General features: G+C 36.5%; 2 protein-coding genes and 1 long non-coding RNA gene across 3 annotated transcripts in view; 2 read left to right on the top strand and 1 right to left on the bottom strand.

The window, feature by feature from the left end:
• The window catches only part of LOC136847806 (xanthine dehydrogenase/oxidase-like), a 40,540-nt gene extending 27,132 nt beyond the window's left edge, over window positions 1-13,408 (top strand). Inside the window, 14 exon segments of the mRNA XM_067119723.1 lie at window positions 272-515; window positions 998-1,179; window positions 2,067-2,419; window positions 3,137-3,352; window positions 4,157-4,307; window positions 5,023-5,168; window positions 6,462-6,636; window positions 7,125-7,253; window positions 7,784-7,911; window positions 10,243-10,360; window positions 10,961-11,135; window positions 11,636-11,715; window positions 12,348-12,527; window positions 13,058-13,408. Coding sequence (XP_066975824.1) covers window positions 272-515; window positions 998-1,179; window positions 2,067-2,419; window positions 3,137-3,352; window positions 4,157-4,307; window positions 5,023-5,168; window positions 6,462-6,636; window positions 7,125-7,253; window positions 7,784-7,911; window positions 10,243-10,360; window positions 10,961-11,135; window positions 11,636-11,715; window positions 12,348-12,527; window positions 13,058-13,108 — 2,328 coding nt within the window. The 3' untranslated portion in view covers window positions 13,109-13,408.
• A 344-nt stretch (window positions 13,409-13,752) lies between these two features.
• Window positions 13,753-16,103, bottom strand: LOC136847805 (apolipoprotein D-like). The gene is made up of 4 exons (XM_067119722.1): window positions 15,901-16,103; window positions 15,293-15,509; window positions 14,373-14,533; window positions 13,753-14,155 (listed from the first exon to the last, which is right to left on the bottom strand). The coding sequence occupies exons 1-4, from the start codon at window positions 16,021-16,023 to the stop codon at window positions 13,928-13,930; spliced, it is 729 nt and encodes a 242-aa protein (XP_066975823.1). The 5' UTR covers window positions 16,024-16,103; the 3' UTR covers window positions 13,753-13,927.
• Window positions 16,104-17,790: 1,687 nt separating this feature from the next.
• Window positions 17,791-18,611, top strand: part of LOC136847802 (uncharacterized) — a 33,097-nt gene continuing 32,276 nt past the window's right edge. Inside the window, exon 1 of the long non-coding RNA XR_010855849.1 lies at window positions 17,791-18,434. This is a non-coding gene — a long non-coding RNA (uncharacterized lncRNA). The remainder of the gene's footprint in view (window positions 18,435-18,611) is intronic.

Here is an 18,611-nt window from a genome sequence, read left to right as displayed (position 1 = left end):
GAGAGGGGATGGGGGCGGGTAATATGATAGGAACGTAACACCTGGATCTGATGACGACGATTAAATCCTAAAAGAAAGACAAATAATTTGATAGAGAGGAAGAATAGCAGATATGACGACATTCCGAGACAAGTTGAACATTTTCGTTACCATATAGCGACATATCTTGCATTCATGATGAAATCTAATATATGCTCGATGCCATAGAAAGCTAGAATTAAACTAATCTAAGTTTAAATTTTGCTGATATTATTATTTCAACCAACATCAGCAGGGAAGAAGTGGCACAAGAGACGCAAACTACCCAGTGGGTCAACCTTTCGTCCATGCCTCTGCTTTCAAGCAGACCTCTGGAGAGGCTGTGTATGTAGACGACGTACCCCACAGGGAGGACGAGCTGCATGCTGCCCTCGTGGTGTCCTCACGTGCCAACGCCCGCATACTCTGCATTGATGATCAGGAGGCCCTTAGGATAAAGGGCGTTCACGCCTTCTTCTCTGCCAAGGATTTGCCAGGTTGGTTATGTAGCATTTTTAAAGCTTTAATCATAGTTTGATCCAAGTCTTATTATCATTAGTGGTAGTAGCAGTTAGCATGATTAATACTCCTAATTCGGGAATCTGCTACATTATTATTATTATTATTATTATTATTATTATTATTATTATTATTATTATTATTATTATTATTATCCTAACAGTGTAAACTACTTTTTAGTCCTTAACGTTAGTATTACCAGTTATTAGTACTATTATTATCATTATCTAATTGCAATAAGAAGCCTAAATAAAATTATGGCTTTTGACATGATCAAGGATGCATTTAACATACAAGGAAAATATAAACTTGGCATGAAATGGGATCTTTAAACCAATATTCCTCGATTTAGTGCTTCATGCCTATCATGCATAGTGGTTTTCATTTACTGGAGTACGTAAGCTTTTCTGATTATCAGCAATGCGTTCCTGTTATTCCAACTCTTTTGCACCTTCCTCAGGAGAGAGGAACAAGATGGGAAGTTTGGTGCATGACGAGGAGGTATTTGCAAGTCAAGAAGTCCTTTGCGTCGGACAGGTCATCGGTCTAGTAGTAGCCAAAGACCAGTCGACAGCTCGTCTGGCTGCTTCGAAAGTGTCTGTTCTGTACGAAGACATAGGCACACCAATCATAACTATTGAGGTGAGAAGAGGAAACGTGAATGTGAATGCTGTAAATAACGATCCTCGTTTACAAATACAACTACTCAAAAGTGAACTATGTGGTGTTCATGTAAGAGGCAGTGGGTTTCGAACTATCTCGGCAAACTGACAGAGGATATAGTACTATTTCTTATCTATATGAATTTAATAGGCTCAGACAGGTTTCTTTATGTGGTTCAAGGGTCAAACTGCCATTAAGGTGTCTGCTACAACTGAAGCAGTCTCTCAATGGCTATACTATCGCAGAGATAATGTTCTCAATGGCTATACCACCGCAAAGATAATGCTCTCAATGGCTATACTATCACAGAGGTATTGTTCGCTATGGCTGTGCTATCGCAGAGATAATGTTCTCAATGGATATACTATCACAGAGATAATACTCCAGATGGCTATGCTATCACAGAGATAATGATCCCAATGGCTATACTATCACAGAGAGAATGCTTTCGGTGGTCATGCTTTCACTTAAGCACATGTTAGGCTTCAACTTCAATAAAAAAAAAAAATAACTCATAGAGCTCTTCCAATCCTCTGTTTGTATCTTGTGTTGATATTGTAATGAAGATATTGTTCCCTTTATGAATTGGGTATTAGATTCCTACAATTCTTTTTACCGTTTGTGCTTTATCTATTTTTTTTTATAATACTATGAATTAAGATCCAAGTCATTCAAAAGCTGATGATAAATTATTATCATAAAAGAGGTCATGGTTTTATGGGTCTGTTAGGCAAACATGTTTTCTATGGAAGTGACTATTGATGTATGACATGCTTTAAATTTGACTTTGTTCATCCTACATTTAGACCAATAATGAAATTCTTCATTATTAAGAGGATGCCTGAATCCTTTTCTTTTCTTAATAGGATGCCATTAACAATAAATCTTGGTGGGGTCCCTGGACAATCCGCAAGGGAAACTTGAACGAAGGATTCAACCAAGCCACGCACATCCTTCAAGGCGAGATGCGCATGGGCGGCCAGGAGCATTTTTATTTGGAACCTAACGCCCACATCGCAGTACCAAAAGGCGAAGACGGTGAGATGGAGATTTTCACTAGTTCCCAGGTGCCTACAGGCACTCAGATGCAGGTGGCGGAGTCCCTGGGTGTTCCTGCAAACAGAATAGTTGTCAGGGTCAAGAGACTAGGAGGCGCCTTTGGCGGGAAAGAATCCCGCCCTTTGTGCGCCTCTGTTCCTGTGGCTGTGGCTGCTTCTAAGTGAGTTGATAATCATAAATATAGTAGAGTGGTCAGAAGGACTAAAATTAGTTAGTTCGGTTAACTTCAAGGAAATTTACAACGATATTCCTCATGCATTTAAATATTGCACAGTAGGGAGATTTTATTCTGAGCATTTTGGCCTCCATTGAACGCAAGAGATACCAAGACTCTTGGTATCTCTTCATTAATTATCGAATTAAGAACGTATTTCAAGCTGACTGAGATTTCCTAATTTCTGTTTCACACTTTTAACTACGAGTTTTAATATATCTTCATTTTATTACACACTGTTGTCAGAGAAACTCAGACTGAACAAAATATTTCCTTAGGAACATGTTAAATTTACGTAGATGTAGTTTCCATAAACGTGCTAAGTCTTATTACGCTTGTTCCTTAGCATACACGGGCATATATTATATATATATATATATATATATATATATATCCACGTAATACATTTTGATAAATATATATATAATGTATATATATACACACATATATATACATAGTATATGTATATATATATATATATATATATATATATATATATATATATATATATATATATATATATATATATATATATATATATATATATATATAAATGTATCACGTGGCAATATTTCTTTTAGATTTATTCATATCTTTGAAATAGAATTATTGCTGTAAACAACTGGAGAAAATCTGATTAACAGCAAAGCACCTTCCGCTTAGACTTCAGAGACCCGTCAGAATAACCCTCGACCGCCAGGAGGACATGCTGGTCACGGCGGGAAGGCACCCGTTCCACTGCAAGTGGAAAGTCGGCTTCACCTCCGAAGGGCGCTTCACGGCCCTCGAGGTCGACCTCTACTCCAACGCTGGCTGCTCCTACGACGTCTCGGCGCCTGTCTTGCATAAAGCCATGTTCTGCATCGATAATGCTTACATGTAAGGTGGACTGCGTCTAGTTAGAAGCTCTGCTATTTATTTGTTTCTATGTCTTGTTATACTGTACAATAGTGGCATCAGTGAATCTCTCTCTCTTTCTCTCCAGATTTTTGTCTTATCTACAATAATTTTATCACATATTTCTGGTCAACCAAACATTTACCATTGATTTTAATATATATGCAGTATATACATATATATATATATATATATATATATATATATATATATATATATATATATATATATATATATAAAAATGAAGCTACAAATGTTTTAATATCAACTTCACGCTACTTCGGGAATATCCCCTATGGGGGAATTATCACCGTAGGGGAATTTGTAAGTGATAAATGGATCGGTGATAATTCCCCATCGGGGATATTCCCGAAGTAGCGTGAATTTGATATTAAACGACGTTTGTAGCTTCATGATTGTATATAAATCACGGTGATAAAAATTTCATATATATATATATATAATACTTAAATCTGCATAATCAGAAACTTTTAAATTGAAATTAATGGTATAATGCCTTCAGGCGCAATTTAGGTACTTTAAAAGAAAGGCAGTATTAAGAACAAGTATCATGTACAGCCAATTTCGTTAGTAAACGCAGCTGACTTTTTCAAGAGAGTCAACACATCCTGACAAGAAATGGAAGCATATTTATACTAACATGAGATCAATTGCTTCTCTCTCTCTCTCTCTCTCTCTCTCTCTCTCTCTCTCTCTCTCTCTCTCTCTCTCTTCTCTCTCTTCTTCTTCTTCTTTTCTTCTTCTTTTTCTTCTTCTTCTTTGCAGGCACGAAAACATCCGAGTAACGGGATTTGTATGTAAAACTCACTTGCCTTCAAACACAGCCATGCGAGGTTTCGGAGCTCCTCAGGCAGCGATGTTTGCAGAAGAGATTGCATCCCAAGTGGCTGCCTTCCTACACATAGAGCCTGCTCTGGTAAAAAATATAAATTACTTGTGTGGATGGACGCTCTAGGGCAGTGGTTTTCAACCTTTTTGTGCCCTTAGCCCATTTTTGGCATCCCTAAACACTCATGGCCCATTGCCCTTCAGAATTGTGTAATGATGATAATAGAATTATATAAAACATTTTCAGAACACTTTATAAGTTTTACATTTTCATTTATGGAATTGTTTTTTAGAACACTTTATTAGTTATACATTTTCATTTATGCAAGAAGCACTGGCCTGCATTTACTGTAAATGATTTTTCATTTTTTAAGTACTATTTTGAAGATGTCCGTGACATGGCCCCCCTCAGAACTGGTTGAAAACCATTGCTCTAGGGTGTAGCTTATTATTTCTTGACATAGATATTTTGTCTTTTAAAAAATTTAACATAAATTATCCCGTCTCCCATCCCATTTTGTTTTACATAGAATTATCGGTTAATTTTTAAGTATAGATTTCAGAAGGAAAAATCTGCCCATACTTCTAGTTTTTTTTATTACTATTTTTGAGAAATTAGTCCCAAATTTCCTTGAGCAGAGAATATCTGAACTTGTTTAAACAATGTGTCAAAATAACATGATGGTAATGTGTCTAAAGCAAACATCACCATTAGATTATTTGGAGTGCTTGTGTTGCTCCAGTAAACATATATACAAATTTCCGTTTACTTGTTACTCTATACATAACTATTTCCCTACGAGGTACGGGAAAGAAACATGTACAAGACGGGTGACGTCACGCATATAAACCATATTCTGGAACGTTGCACAATCCAGCGATGTTGGAGACAAGTTATCCAGCAATCCAGGTACAACATGCGAGCAGCGGCCGTCAGGAAATTTAATAAGTGAGTTACTCGTCTGCCACTGATCGTTTGAGTTGGTTTGCATCACTTTGCATTCAACAGAACTCAACAGATGTCGTGCAATTGGAACTTCAGAAGTTCAAGCGAAAGTGCAATGCGTTGCTACCCTAGTACTGTTCTCCTTGCATTTCGATATACGTATTTTTGTCTATTAGTTAGTTTATTATTTTTTTTATCTTTTTTAATAAATGGGATCACTTCTTTCTGTACTTTCCTTTATCTCTTCCTATTTCTTCCCAATGAACACCATATTCTTTTTGAATTTCAAATCAATGGCCCCTGTGGGCTTGTTCCATATGAATAGGTTTCATCTTCTGAATAATAATAATAATAATAATAATAATAATAATAATAATAATAATAATAATAATAATAATAATAATAATAATAATAAATTGTCTCTGAACAGTTTATAGGTGTGAGATCAGACAAGTGTTACAGTGAGAGAAGTCAAAAGTTACTGGTCGTTTATGATTGTGCCGAACATTCATAGCAAATATTTTACTTTGAAGTCGAAAAGGATCGACAAACATTATACTTTTACTAAGGAAACAGACCGCTATACTTATATTAACTTTGCTGTTCTTCGCGATCCTGTATTTTACCCATTAATTTAGCTGCAATGCAGTTTACCTATACCAGATATAATTTTCAGTTCACCGCGCTTTTAGCTAACTTAGTCTTGCAGAAGATTGCTTTTGTAAACAACCAGCATACCTCTTCAATGAGATTAAGTTAGCCTGATGAAACTGAAATCATTGCTTATCTTACCTGACGTCATGTTTGCAGGAGATGGAATCATTCAGATTTGAAATATTGAAATACAAAATATAATGCATATTGATAGCTATGAATTCTTCATACCTGACTGTGCTTTCAAGTTCATTGTGTTAACCTTATTTTTATCTGAAAAATAATTACTCTGGGCTCCCCGTACGGGGTTAGTGCCGTCAGTGCACCTCACGGGATGCACTGTGGGCATTACTAAAGGTTCTTTGCAGCGTCCCTTCGGTCCCTAGCTGCAACACCTTTCACTCCTTTTACTGTACCTCCATTCATATTCTTTCTTCCATCTTGCTATCCATCCTCTCCTAACAATTATTTCATAGTGCAACTGCGAGGTTTTCCCCCTCTTACACCTTTCGAACATACTTACTCAAAATATCCTTTCCAGCGCTGAATGACCTCATAGGTCCCGGTGCTTGGCCTTTGGCCCAAACTCTGTATTCCATTACTCTGGTCTCCTGCTATTTCACCCTATAATTCTACTTGCAGTGAGAACGCCTACAGAAAACGAGGCTTGTCCGCGACCCCTACCAAGTGCGGGGTGGCCTTCGACCGAATCCTGAACCAGGCAGGCGCTTTGGTTCAGATCTACATGGAAGGCTCCGTTCTCATCACTCACGGAGGGGTGGAAATGGGACAGGGACTCCATACGAAGATGATACAGGTATTTAAATAAAAACTTGGTTTTTCACAGAGCAGTTTTTTACAAAGGAACCCCATCGTGTTCAATGAACGTTTCGTGCTTCATGTTTCCCACAGAAAGATGATGAAATTTTTCACTTATCTCAAAGTTCTGATTTGCAGAGATCTCTGTTCTTGCATCCGTATAAACAAAGTTTTGCCACCTTAACTTTCCTTGCGCTATTAAGACCGGTCCAACAGCACTCCAGAGGCCTATTATTATAATTATTATTATTATTATTATTATTATTATTATTATTATTATTATTATTATTATTATTATTATTATTATTATTCATAATGAGAATCCATGATTACAAAGGAGAAAAGTCTATGAACTCAGTAGCGTAGCACGCTCCCACACACAAAATAAAAAATAAAGGGTCTATGTTCATGAAACAAAAAACCCCATCTAATTAAGAAAACAAACGGAACGTTACAGTTAACTTTAACGTACCTTATACCATGCAGGTGGCAGCCAATGTTTTGAATATAAGTCCAGAGAACATCCACATCTCGGAGACGGCGACAGATAAGGTCCCGAACACGTCTCCGACCGCAGCCTCCATCTCGTCCGACATCTATGGCATGGCCATTGCTGTAAGTTTTGGTACTGTTTCTTCAAATAGTATCAGTGATTAGTTCGGAATTGTATTTTTTTAACTTAAGAAGTCTTGGTTTAAGAAAGTTAATGGAATATGAATTCATGGATTACATATTTCTATGTGGTTGTCTTAATTCTAATATACCACACTCACACACAAATATATATATATATATATATATATATATATATATATATATATATATATATATATATACATATATATACATATACAGTGTGTATATATGTGTGTGTATGAATATATACACACAAATATATATACATATGTGTAATGGTATACATTTTTTCTGTCGTGGAGTGGTTAGTAACGCTGCGTGCGCGCAACTCCAAGTATCTTTGATGGGAGTCCAAAGCCACATGAAAGTTGGAACATATTCTATCATTTAATTACCTATTATATTAACCATCTATATGCATCACGTGAATAGAAGACTTACAGTGTCATTATTATTATTATTATTATTATTATTATTATTATTATTATTATTATTATTATTATCAACAGAACGCCTGCAACGAACTGAACAGGCGACTGAAACCGTACGTGACCTCAAATCCGGAGGGTCAATGGAAGGACTGCGTCTGGGCTGCTTATGCCGATCGTGTTTCGCTGTCAGCTACCGGGTTTTACAGGTTAGGCCTATCGCTCTTCCTTTGCAGACGTTGGTACATTGATGTACGATCGATCACAGTCTTTTGTAGTTTATTTTCTTTCGTTGCTTTACTTTGGTTTTGTCATGCTTCCTCGTTTATCTTATTTCACTAGTTGTGGGAAGATTTCTGAATTTTCTGAATTTCTTTATTCGTGGAGAGTGAGCGAGTGAAAAATATTCAGTAGAGGCCAAATTGTTCAGTCTAATTAAAAACTAAATAGTTTTTAATACTAGAGACTGAAAATTAAAATTTAGTTTAAAATTTAAAAACCTAAATATATGCAGACACAAATATTTATTCAGCACCCTCTAAATGAATGTTTCAGACCGACTTTTATGTGTATATATATATATATATATATATATATATATATATATATATATATATAAATATAAAATTGAGTCTTATGACATGCCATCATCAGATTTTCAAAGGTTGAATGAAGTGGAATGAGTATATCGATTTTTTTTTATTTATTACCAATGTAAGATTAATTTCCAAAAATTTTACCATGCGTCACGTGTGTAATGTCTGAATCCAAAAACAATCTGATTTTTCACCATAAAACTACAGTTGAATAATTATTTAGGAAACAACCTCGATAAGCAATCAGATAGTTACATAAGAGAAGAATCATGGTATACAAATCTTTCAGTGTTCAGTACTTCATCACCTCAAACTCAAGTTATAATAAAAACAGGAAGCGGACAACTTCACAAAACAAAAAAGAAAACAAGTAAAAAATGCTTCGGAGCAATCGAGTTTTATGTACAGCCACTACAGCGTATAATCAAGGCCACAGAAAATAGATCTATCTTTCGATGGTTCCGGTATAATGCTCTATGAGCCGCGGCCCATGAAGCTAACCACGGCCCGATGGTGGTCTAACCTATGTCGTCGCCAGAAGCACGATTATGGCTAAATCTAACCTTAAATAAAATAAAAACTACTGAGGCTAGAGGGCTTCAATTTGATATGTTTGATGATTGGAGGGTGGATGACCAACATACCAATTCGCAGCCCTCTAGCCTCAGAAGTTTTTAAGATCTGAGGGCGGACAGAAAAAGTGCGGACACAAAAAAGTGTGGACAGAATAAAGTGCGGACGGACAGACAAAGACGACACAATAGTTTTCTTTTACAGAAAACTAGGAAGAAAAATAAAAAATAAAGTCCTCCAGCCACTTCCGTTCTCCGGCGCCAAAAATTCATTTTCTCCCACGAAGCAACACCCTCGGGATTCCATGTATTACGCAACCCCTCATTTCCGAAACCCCTGCCACAATTGCAGGCTGTTTCCTGGTTGCACTGTCAAGTTGTTTCAAAGTCACCTTGGGGAAAAGCAGTGGGGAATGAAAGAGTTGGGTAAAGGACATGTCCGGTATTGAATCTGAAATGACTTGAATGTCTGGGAACTATTGGCTACTCCGTACTATAGTTATTAAATTGATTGAAATTAAAATAATAATAATAATAATAATAATAATAATAATAATAATAATAATAATAATAATATAATAATAATAAGAATAAGAATAATAATAATAGTAATAATAATATTAATAATAATAATAATAATTATTATTATTATTATTATTATTATTATTATTATTATTATTATTATTGTTACAAGGCATTTGCACAAAACAAGCCAAAAGTCTTTTAACTTGCAACATATACGAGTTGCTATATTATTATTATTATTATTATTATTATTATTATTATTATTATTATTATTATACTAAATAACAAGACATTCGCAAAGAAAAAGTTAAAAGTTATTAACTTGCAACGTTTACATATCGCTATATTATTATTATCATTATTATTATTAAATTAAAAATAACCAGACATAGGCAATGAACAAGTCATAAGGCTAATTATTAACTTGCAACGTTTATATATCGCTATATTATTATTATTATTATTATTATTATTATTATTATTATTATTATGAAAAGCAACCAAACTTTCGCACAGAACAAGTCAAAAGGCTATAAACATGCAACATTTATATATCACAATTTGGAAGCTCTGGAGTTTGAAATATTTATTTTCTTCTAACTATTTCTTCAAGGCCTTTAGTAAATATATCTCCTCTTGAGAAGATTAAGTCTCTCAGAATTCCCCAAACATTCAGTACGTAGCTTTTTTTCTTGAATCATTTAACTTATTTCATGTTAATAAGATAAAAAGTCTTGTGGGCAATCCTTGCAGACGCAAGTCCTTAGTAGCAACTCATGTACAGGAAGTAATTCCATGGAGAACTTGATAATGTTTTTCTTTGTGATATTTTGTGGTTTTATTTCAGAATCGAAGAAGTGACGGACTTTGACTTCGAGAAGCAGAGTGGCCAACCCTTCCATTACTACACCAACGGCGCTGCCGTTACCGAAGTCGAGATCGATTGCCTGACGGGTGACCATAGGGTTGGTAACACTGAATTTACAGTTGTGATGCTTTGGTTAAGACGGTAAAGGCTATAAATATAACATTATTGCTGTTATTGGCTATAAAGGCGAAGGCTATGGATCTGCCATCGTTGCTGTTTTGGTTATAACGGTGAAGGCTACAAAATCTTTTAATCGGTATAGATCACATAATTTTTTACAAATGCTTATCGTAATATTTTAATTTTCCTATTTCTTATTCAGTTTCCAAACTCCCAAACTGTATTTCTTTAAACGTAAATTGCTTTTCAATAGTTTGGATACGCTAACTCCTCGTAGTAAGGATCCTTTCATATATTATTTACCAAACCTTTTTGACGTAACTTTTATTTATTACCATGCACGGCCAATTAAAAGGAATTTCATCCCGAAAATATAAACAAAATAAAACATGTAAACATGAATTATATTATTCCAATACTTACACCCTGGAAAGGTCAGTGGCTTTGCATTTTATTTATGTTATACTGTTATCTTGTTTGTCAGTTCATTGTTCTTAATATATCCCTATTAAATCTCTGTTACGTCTACTCACATCTAACCTTTCAACAGATACTGTGATAATCAAAATATTTACAGGTTTTGCGCACAGACATCGTGATGGATTTAGGCAACTCCCTTAACCCAGCGTTAGATATCGGGCAAATAGAGGGCGCTTTTGTCCAGGGCGCTGGACTGGTCACTCTGGAGGAGCTGAGATACTCTCCAGGCGGTGCCCTGTTGACGAGAGGTCCAGGCGCCTACAAGATTCCAGGTTAGACTTAGACGTAATAACATTTACAGAACTTTGATAAATATTGCCGTGGTGGCGCAGTGGTAAGGTTCTCGCCTACCAGTCGAGAAGACCGGGGTTCAAATCCCACTTTTCACTGGTGGCTTGGGGATGACGCCATTGCATAAACTCGGTGGCCCGCCAACTTAGAAGTCTGAAAACTCGAAGGTATTAGTAAGAAAATACGTACCAGCCCTCGGGGTGGGGGTTTAAGCAGTGGGCCTAGCGGCACACTGGCCATATATCTTAGGCAACGGGACTTTTGCCCCACTGGCTGTTAGACTAAGAAACCAGAGTTCAACTCTGGTTCTATGAGCCTTGCGAGGCTTAGGAGGACTTTGACGTTTGATAAATATCCAGATAAAATATATTCTAAAGAAAGTTTTCTTTGATTAGCGCCATAGTAGATTCAGCTCATGGGTTAGAAGGTACCTTGTTAAAGGAATGACGAAATCACTTGCTAAAGTCCATTTCCCTTGCAGGTTTTCAAGATATCCCTCATGAATTCCACGTTTCGTTGCTCGAAGATGCGCCGAATCCTCTGGCAATTTATTCGTCAAAAGTAAGACTTTCTTTGATCTTTTTTTTTTTTTTGTAACGTCAGGAACAAATAAAAACCCAGTATTTATTAAATAAATTTTGCACTTGATAATTACCTATTGTTAACTATTAAAAGGAACACAAAGAGGTTTGATCACTTCGGGGAAAAATGGTATACCTGAAAAGTTTAACTTTGTTTGCGTCTGTGTTGACTATACTTCCCTCTTCGCTCTCAGTTTTAGTCTTTTCTTCGATGTTGGCATTCTGTTCTGTGGAAGCTTCCTTATTAAGTTAATAACAACAATGTAGCAGTAATAATAATGATAATAATAATAATACTTTATATCAGTCTATTGATATTACTATGTATCCAGGACCCTAAAGCTAAGTGCACGTCCAACAAAATAAGCAGATGAATAACAAATTAAATAGTCTTTAAGCTCAATGTCAGCAATTCAATAACTTTGCTCTTCTACCAAGAAACGTTGGCTTTCAGAGTTGTTACGCCATTTTAAACTACACATAAAATTATTAGCCCAAAAACCTGTTAAACAGAAATTCTGTTTTATTTCACCCACTCCAGCACACTGTAAAACCATGCTCACGTAAATTTTAAACAACGTACATTTGGTCACTCAGTCTCTCTTATCCCAGGCGGTGGGAGAACCACCACTTCTGCTGGCAACGTCAGTCTTCCAGGCCATCAAATCAGCCATAGGCGCAGCGAGAGCAGACCAACATCTCAGCCCTGTTTTCAGACTGGACTCCCCGGCCACCGCAGAGAGGATACGGATGGCTTGTCGAGGACCTCTTATAGAAAAGCTTAATAAAAAGGTAAACATTTATTATTATTCGTTAGTTAAATTTTTTAGTAAGATACAGAATGGAATTTGAAGATTCAGAAAAACAGGCTCTGAAACCAAGGGAGCACAGTGACTGCCTGATTCAAGTAAGCAGATAAGAACCTAAGAATAGACCCTCTGTACCTCTCTCTGTCTCTTTTTGGCAATACCAAGGAACGAATCTGGCTTCTATGGATCTAAAGTATTTCAAAGTTTTGATTTTTAAATACTAAACGATCAGTGTAGTGATATCGATGTTAAATAAATAGCGAATAAATAATCCTGTCATCCAAGGCCTAAAGAATTTTTTGAACCTTGCTGTCACCTATCATCATTTACACGCATTTAGTAGCTCTTAGCTCTTGTTTTTCTTCTTCCCAAAGACTATTGCATATCAAGTAACCTTTTATGATAGCTATATTGTTCTGGTATCACTCCAGCATTATTTCCATGGCCAATGTTCACGTAGAGTAATTGGAAATCTTGTTACTTGCTCAAAAAAATTACTCTTTCCTTTCACAGATGGAGTCGGATGTGACGTCAACCGGGAAGCCTTGGTCAGTCACAGTGTGAAAGGTGCTCCGGAAAAATATTATTTCCTCCTTGGAAAAATTTACTTGACACTGATTTCATCAGGTTTTATCTATTTCTTTTTTTCTTTTCTTGTAAATGGTTTGTTGACTTGATGAATGGCTTTAAAATCTGGCTACTCTTCAAACACTTGAGACTTTGATGCTTGCTTATGAGACTAGTGCTTCTCAGCTTAATAGAATTACGTTTTGGTATTTTCATTCTTTGCATAAAATTCTATTCTGTATTTTTGTAAAAAAAAAATAACTTATGTATCTCTTGAACTAATACATTAAAACATATCTTTTGTTTTCTTAACATTTTGTGTGGAAGAATCCTGGATAAACTATGAAAAAGAAAATATTCTAATCAGCACGTTAAGGCATTTTCGGTTGGACGCAATAGTTATCAATATTATCTGACCTAAGAATGACAAATAAAAAGCTGATAGGCCGAGTTTAACTTTCCTGTAAGTATAAGGAAATGGGAAATCAACAGTAGCTCCTAAGAGAGGCTGTGGTGAGATTCTTTGTCTTTCGCTTTAAAAAAAATCTACTTAGCACATCACTCTGTTGTATTTTTACTTTAATGATAATTTATCTCTTAATACCACTGAAAAGACTGAGGATACCAAGTAAAGAACGGTATTATAGTTCGACACTTTTATTTTGCCAGTATTCCGAAAGCTCCTGTGAGAATCATGGCACGGTGAGCCTAGGAAATGAGACTGAGAATGAAAAAGAGTCAAGCGCCGAAAGTTAGCGAGAAGCAAGTGAAAAGCTACTGAAAACGAAGAGATATAAACGCCAAATCTGAGGCGTTTCAGTGCCCATTCATAGGGCGGGGGACGTGCTCGCGGGCGAATTCGCCGATCTGATCGATCGTGTTCAACTCCTGGATCTCCTGGTCGTTCATGAGGTCCGTCAAACTGAGGCCGTGTTCATCGATCTTGATGTTATAGTCGTTGTTCTGATAAGGGACGCACTTGCTGTGATCTATAGGGCTCATTCGGTTTAGGTTTATACCGCGATCTCTGAGTCGTTCTTCCAACTGAAATGAATCAAATAATATATCATTTTTCCTAGCCCTATTAGTCTGGAATATTTACTGTCTACCTTCATATATTGATATGTTGCTCATTCCTGTCAGCTTAGTATTTAGACTATTAAATCATGAACTGTACATTCATTGAATGCCATTATAATTTTCCTGCCACCCTATTATTGCTAACGGTAATTATGATTACTGTTAAATCCGGATGACCTACCATTTTCATTGTTTCCTGGGGAAGTGTTGGTGTGCGGCCGTAGATGGTGGCTGAGAGACGGTGGAAGATGGTCATAGACTGACACTCAATATCCAAGGCGTAGTTCACGTAGTCCGTGTCCAGGATAGCGTAAAATGTATCGAAGAACATGTTCATGAAATCTGAAGCAAGGAAACTCTGATAACAGAACAAATGCAAAATAAAACAAGTAAAAAATGCACCGAAGTTTCTTAGGCGCAATCGAGTTTTTTTGTACAGCGTATAATGCTGTATGAATCTTTCAGCCGCAGCCCATAAAACTCAGTCACGGCTGGTGTTGGCCTCAGCCACGGCCCATGGAATTCTTAGCCGCGGCCCATGAAACTCAGCCTCGGTCCGGTGGTGGCATGTGTTGTTGGTACCTATATCAGTGCCAGAAGTACGATTATGGCTAACTTTAACCTTAAACAAAATAAAAACTACTAAGGCTAGAGGGTTGCCATTTGGAGTGTTTGATGAGTGGAGGGTGGATGATCAACATACCAATTTGCAGCCCTCTAGCCTCGCTACGTTTGAAGACCTGAGGGCGGAAGGACAGACATAACCGTCACAATAGTTTTCTTTTACAGAAAACTAAAAGGCCACTGATTTCACCGGGAAATAATTTTCTCGATTAACCACCAAATATTTTATTCGCAATGTGCTTATATGGTTATAGGTACGCAAGGGTAGCAGCCTAATTTGCCTTCTAAGCAAAATTTAGTAAAATAAAACAAATTTGAAAATCATCATTGTGTTACTAAATTTAATCCAAATTGTTACGTTACTTCTACAACTAAGAACACTTATTGTACTTTCTCCCTTAAAGTATGTACGAATAAAATGTTATGTGTGCATATTATGAGGAAAAACTAAAAGGAAAAAAACTGAAAAATACTTACTTCCATCCCACTCGAGTTTCATATTGGCCTTTTCTGGGGAACCCATCTTGAGTTTCCCAACGTTCGTCACTGTCATATCTAGAGGCCCCATCTGGGTGAGGGCGGGCGTCCTTATCTCTTGGATCGTGAGTACGTTTCCCTCTTTCTTGTCAAATTTAGCCATCATGCAGGGGCTAGTTGTGACCAATTTCTTGATGACGTACCACGTGCCATTGAACTGTTTGGAGATGAGAAGGACATGGTTATTTTTCATAAAATATTCCTATTTCCACTTTGACAGACATTAAAAACAGCCAATGAATGAAGTACAAAATAACAAAAAGCTTTTGTCAGTTGATCCCAGCGGATGTGAATGTATAATAATTTTCAATGTTTGTTTATTCGTCTGTTTGCAAAATTACCAAAAACTGCAATGCACCTTGGAATGAAGAATTCATTTATGTGTTACACTGATAATACACTGTGGCTGGAATACTCATTTACAGTATATACAGAGGGCCTGATGTAACACACTTTAACTTTGGGTAAAATGATATAGAGTATATGACTCATCTCTTTCTGAACTTTAACATTAGCTCTATCTAATTCTATGGTATTTTGTAACGTACCTTCTCGGGATCGAAGTTAGGCATTATCGAGTCAAACCTTTTACAGTTCCCCCACTTGAGTTGGTGAGCTGAACCTCCGGTGTAGACCGAACCCAAGATCACTGCAGCCAGCAAAAGCTTCATGTTTCCTTCTTTTAAGATTGAGTAAATAAAACTGATGAAAAACTATAAAAAATAATTCTTCAGGAAGTAAATGAAATAAATTACATGGATAAATTACATATTGTAGTGAGTATCATAATTAATTATCGCTCTGCAACACGTCTGCAATCCCAACCTACGATCTATCTTCCCTTAATGTTTAGGGATTGTTTCTCAACAAACTTGATTCATCTTGCTAACTGTGATTCATATAGAATAGCGCGAGTGTGAGGGTATCCAAATTCTATTGCATGGTTTAGAATTTTTTGTCAATTTTAGGAGCACCTCACTGATTGGAGCTGAATACGAAAACCCGCGATTTAGCAGATAAGTCTAGTGAAGAAATGGCTGTCTACATGATAATCAGATAGGGCAACAAGCACTAAGCGTAATATCATTTACAGTCGATGGCTGCTCTGAAAAGGTAAAAACATTGGCCTACTTCCGGACCATATGGCCCTGGAACTCTAAGAACGGTTTTGATACCAGAGGTTTTATAGACCTCAGGTATTAAAGCGACGAAATGTAGAGAATAAAAGGTATATAAAAATAAATGCGATCTCTCTTTACCATTTGTTCACTAATAATAAAACAAAATTGAACAGAAAATATGGACGAAGTATGCGCATTCACAAAATTAGAAGTGGCTGGAAAGGCAAACATCTAAAAGAAAGACAAATTTATAGCACAATACATCACACAGTTACTCTGCATGCAGTTGTTTAGACTAAAAGAGTATATCTTTCAAAACAATCATTGCATTTATTTTATACTTTGAGTATAAGTAGGACGAACAGGCTATAGAAAATACCATGCATTTCTCTCTATCTTTCCCTGAATAAAGGAATGTTCAGATGGTCTATCCCATAACTTTCGAGAGCAAGTTAGCACTAACCTTCGTTAGGAACGAACGCTGAAGTTAGACTGAGCCTAATTCTCCCTCCGACCAGTTATATAATCCAACTTGTGACACTTCAGTGGCCAAATTGATGGAGGCCTCCTGGCCATGGTGGATCCTAGGTTTTATATCCAGGTAATTATTTCCAGGAACAATTAACGTCAGCTTTGTATAAGCTCACCAAACATACGATATGCATAAAGGACTAAGATGATGATCGAATAGGCCCATTAAGAAGCAAGACGGAGGAATTTTTTTTATATTCTATCAAAATGCCAGTTGTCAATATACTAAAGCCTGACAATTTTTTTTTTTTTTTTTGCTAAAACAGTAGCATACCTCTAAAGTGACTGTCCTTCAAATTTCTCTCGTCTTTGACATATTTAAAGACAATTACTATTTCGCCAAATGCTGCCTATAATTGGCACATTCTTTAATGTTGCCGACAGATGCCCCTGGGAAAAATAATGCCTGGGAATATACTAAAAATTTTCATCTCTGAAAGTTGATACAGAAATTAATAGTGTCTTCCTATTTAATCCACTTTAACTTTTAAACACATTCAAACTAATATATATATATATATATATATATATATATATATATATATATATATATATATATATATATATATATAATGGTTTACTAGTAGTCATGTAAGCGAGAATGAAAGTCGAATAGGTTCTTAATTTAACATAATTGGGAAGTTTTGTATTAGATGAAAGAACTCTCTAGTGACCTGTCCACACTAGCGGGCATGCCCGACGGGCAATTTCAGCTGTTTATATTTTCTCTCACTTCTGAAGCAGTGTTACCAGACAATCGCATCGTTCTGGCTCCATACTCGGTCGGTCAGTATAGTGGAACGGGTTTTGGGAACAGTGTTTGCCCTTCGGGCAGTGCACGCTAGTGTGGACAAGGCGTATCCAGGAAGTACGACGGTGCGTACATATAGAGATGTAGGTATATGACGCATAGGTGCATGAAGTGGCTCAAGTGAGTCAAGTTACGAAAAGTTTCTATACAAGGGTTTCATCCTTTATTCAGCAGTTGAAGGGTGTACTTGGTACTACTACTAACTAGGACAGGGATACCCACAATGCATCAGCCGCCCAGGCCGCCCTGCCGCCGTATGTAAACATACATCATCCGGGACCCACGGTATCTGCTGACGTCTGTGTTTATTTCTTGAACCATGGCAATATGTGCAGTGTTTTGCTGCAACTGCGAAAACCGAAACAGGAAGAGAGACAAATTCAAGCTTTTCACGTTTCCAGCGACAAATTTGACAGTGGTAGAACAGTACAAGAACTTTGGAAGTATGCCTGTCGTCGATCTGAAAAGTACCAACTGAAAAATGTTCTAGTTTATTCTCGTCCTTTCAAGGTGACAGTCTAATGTCAAGGGGAAGCTCTGCAACAAAACACAAACAAGACAGTTACTAAATGGCAACGTTGCTCCAACGATGCACCATTGACAGCTTTATGTGAGTCAGGTTGGTAATATTCAATAACCGAGGCTGTAGTACCATATACGTAGAGCCAAAGTTTTGCCATTTTGATATATCCTAGTTAGCCTACAGTTCGGAAAAAAAATATTATTCACACTAACTGGAGATTGTTTTACATTCGGCAGTTTACAGCATAAAGCTAAATACGTTTTCAAAAGAACT

The sequence above is a fragment of the Macrobrachium rosenbergii genome, chromosome 17 (assembly GCF_040412425.1).
Source record: "Macrobrachium rosenbergii isolate ZJJX-2024 chromosome 17, ASM4041242v1, whole genome shotgun sequence".
NCBI lineage: Eukaryota > Metazoa > Arthropoda > Malacostraca > Decapoda > Palaemonidae > Macrobrachium > Macrobrachium rosenbergii.
Note: the sequence above shows the minus strand (reverse complement) of the source record. Positions and strands in the feature narration are given on the sequence as shown.

Bases quoted from the DNA above. Each gene is read 5' to 3' on its own strand.
- LOC136847805 (XM_067119722.1), bottom strand. From the start codon at position 16,023: ATGAAGCTTTTGCTGGCTGCAGTGATCTTGGGTTCGGTCTACACCGGA. The intron at 15,510-15,900 runs GTACGTTACAAA...ATCTCCAAACAG, and splicing joins CTAACTTCGATCCCGAGAAG to TTCAATGGCACGTGGTACGT. The intron at 14,156-14,372 runs GTAGGTCATCCG...GATTCATTTCAG, and splicing joins CCCAGGAAACAATGAAAATG to TTGGAAGAACGACTCAGAGA.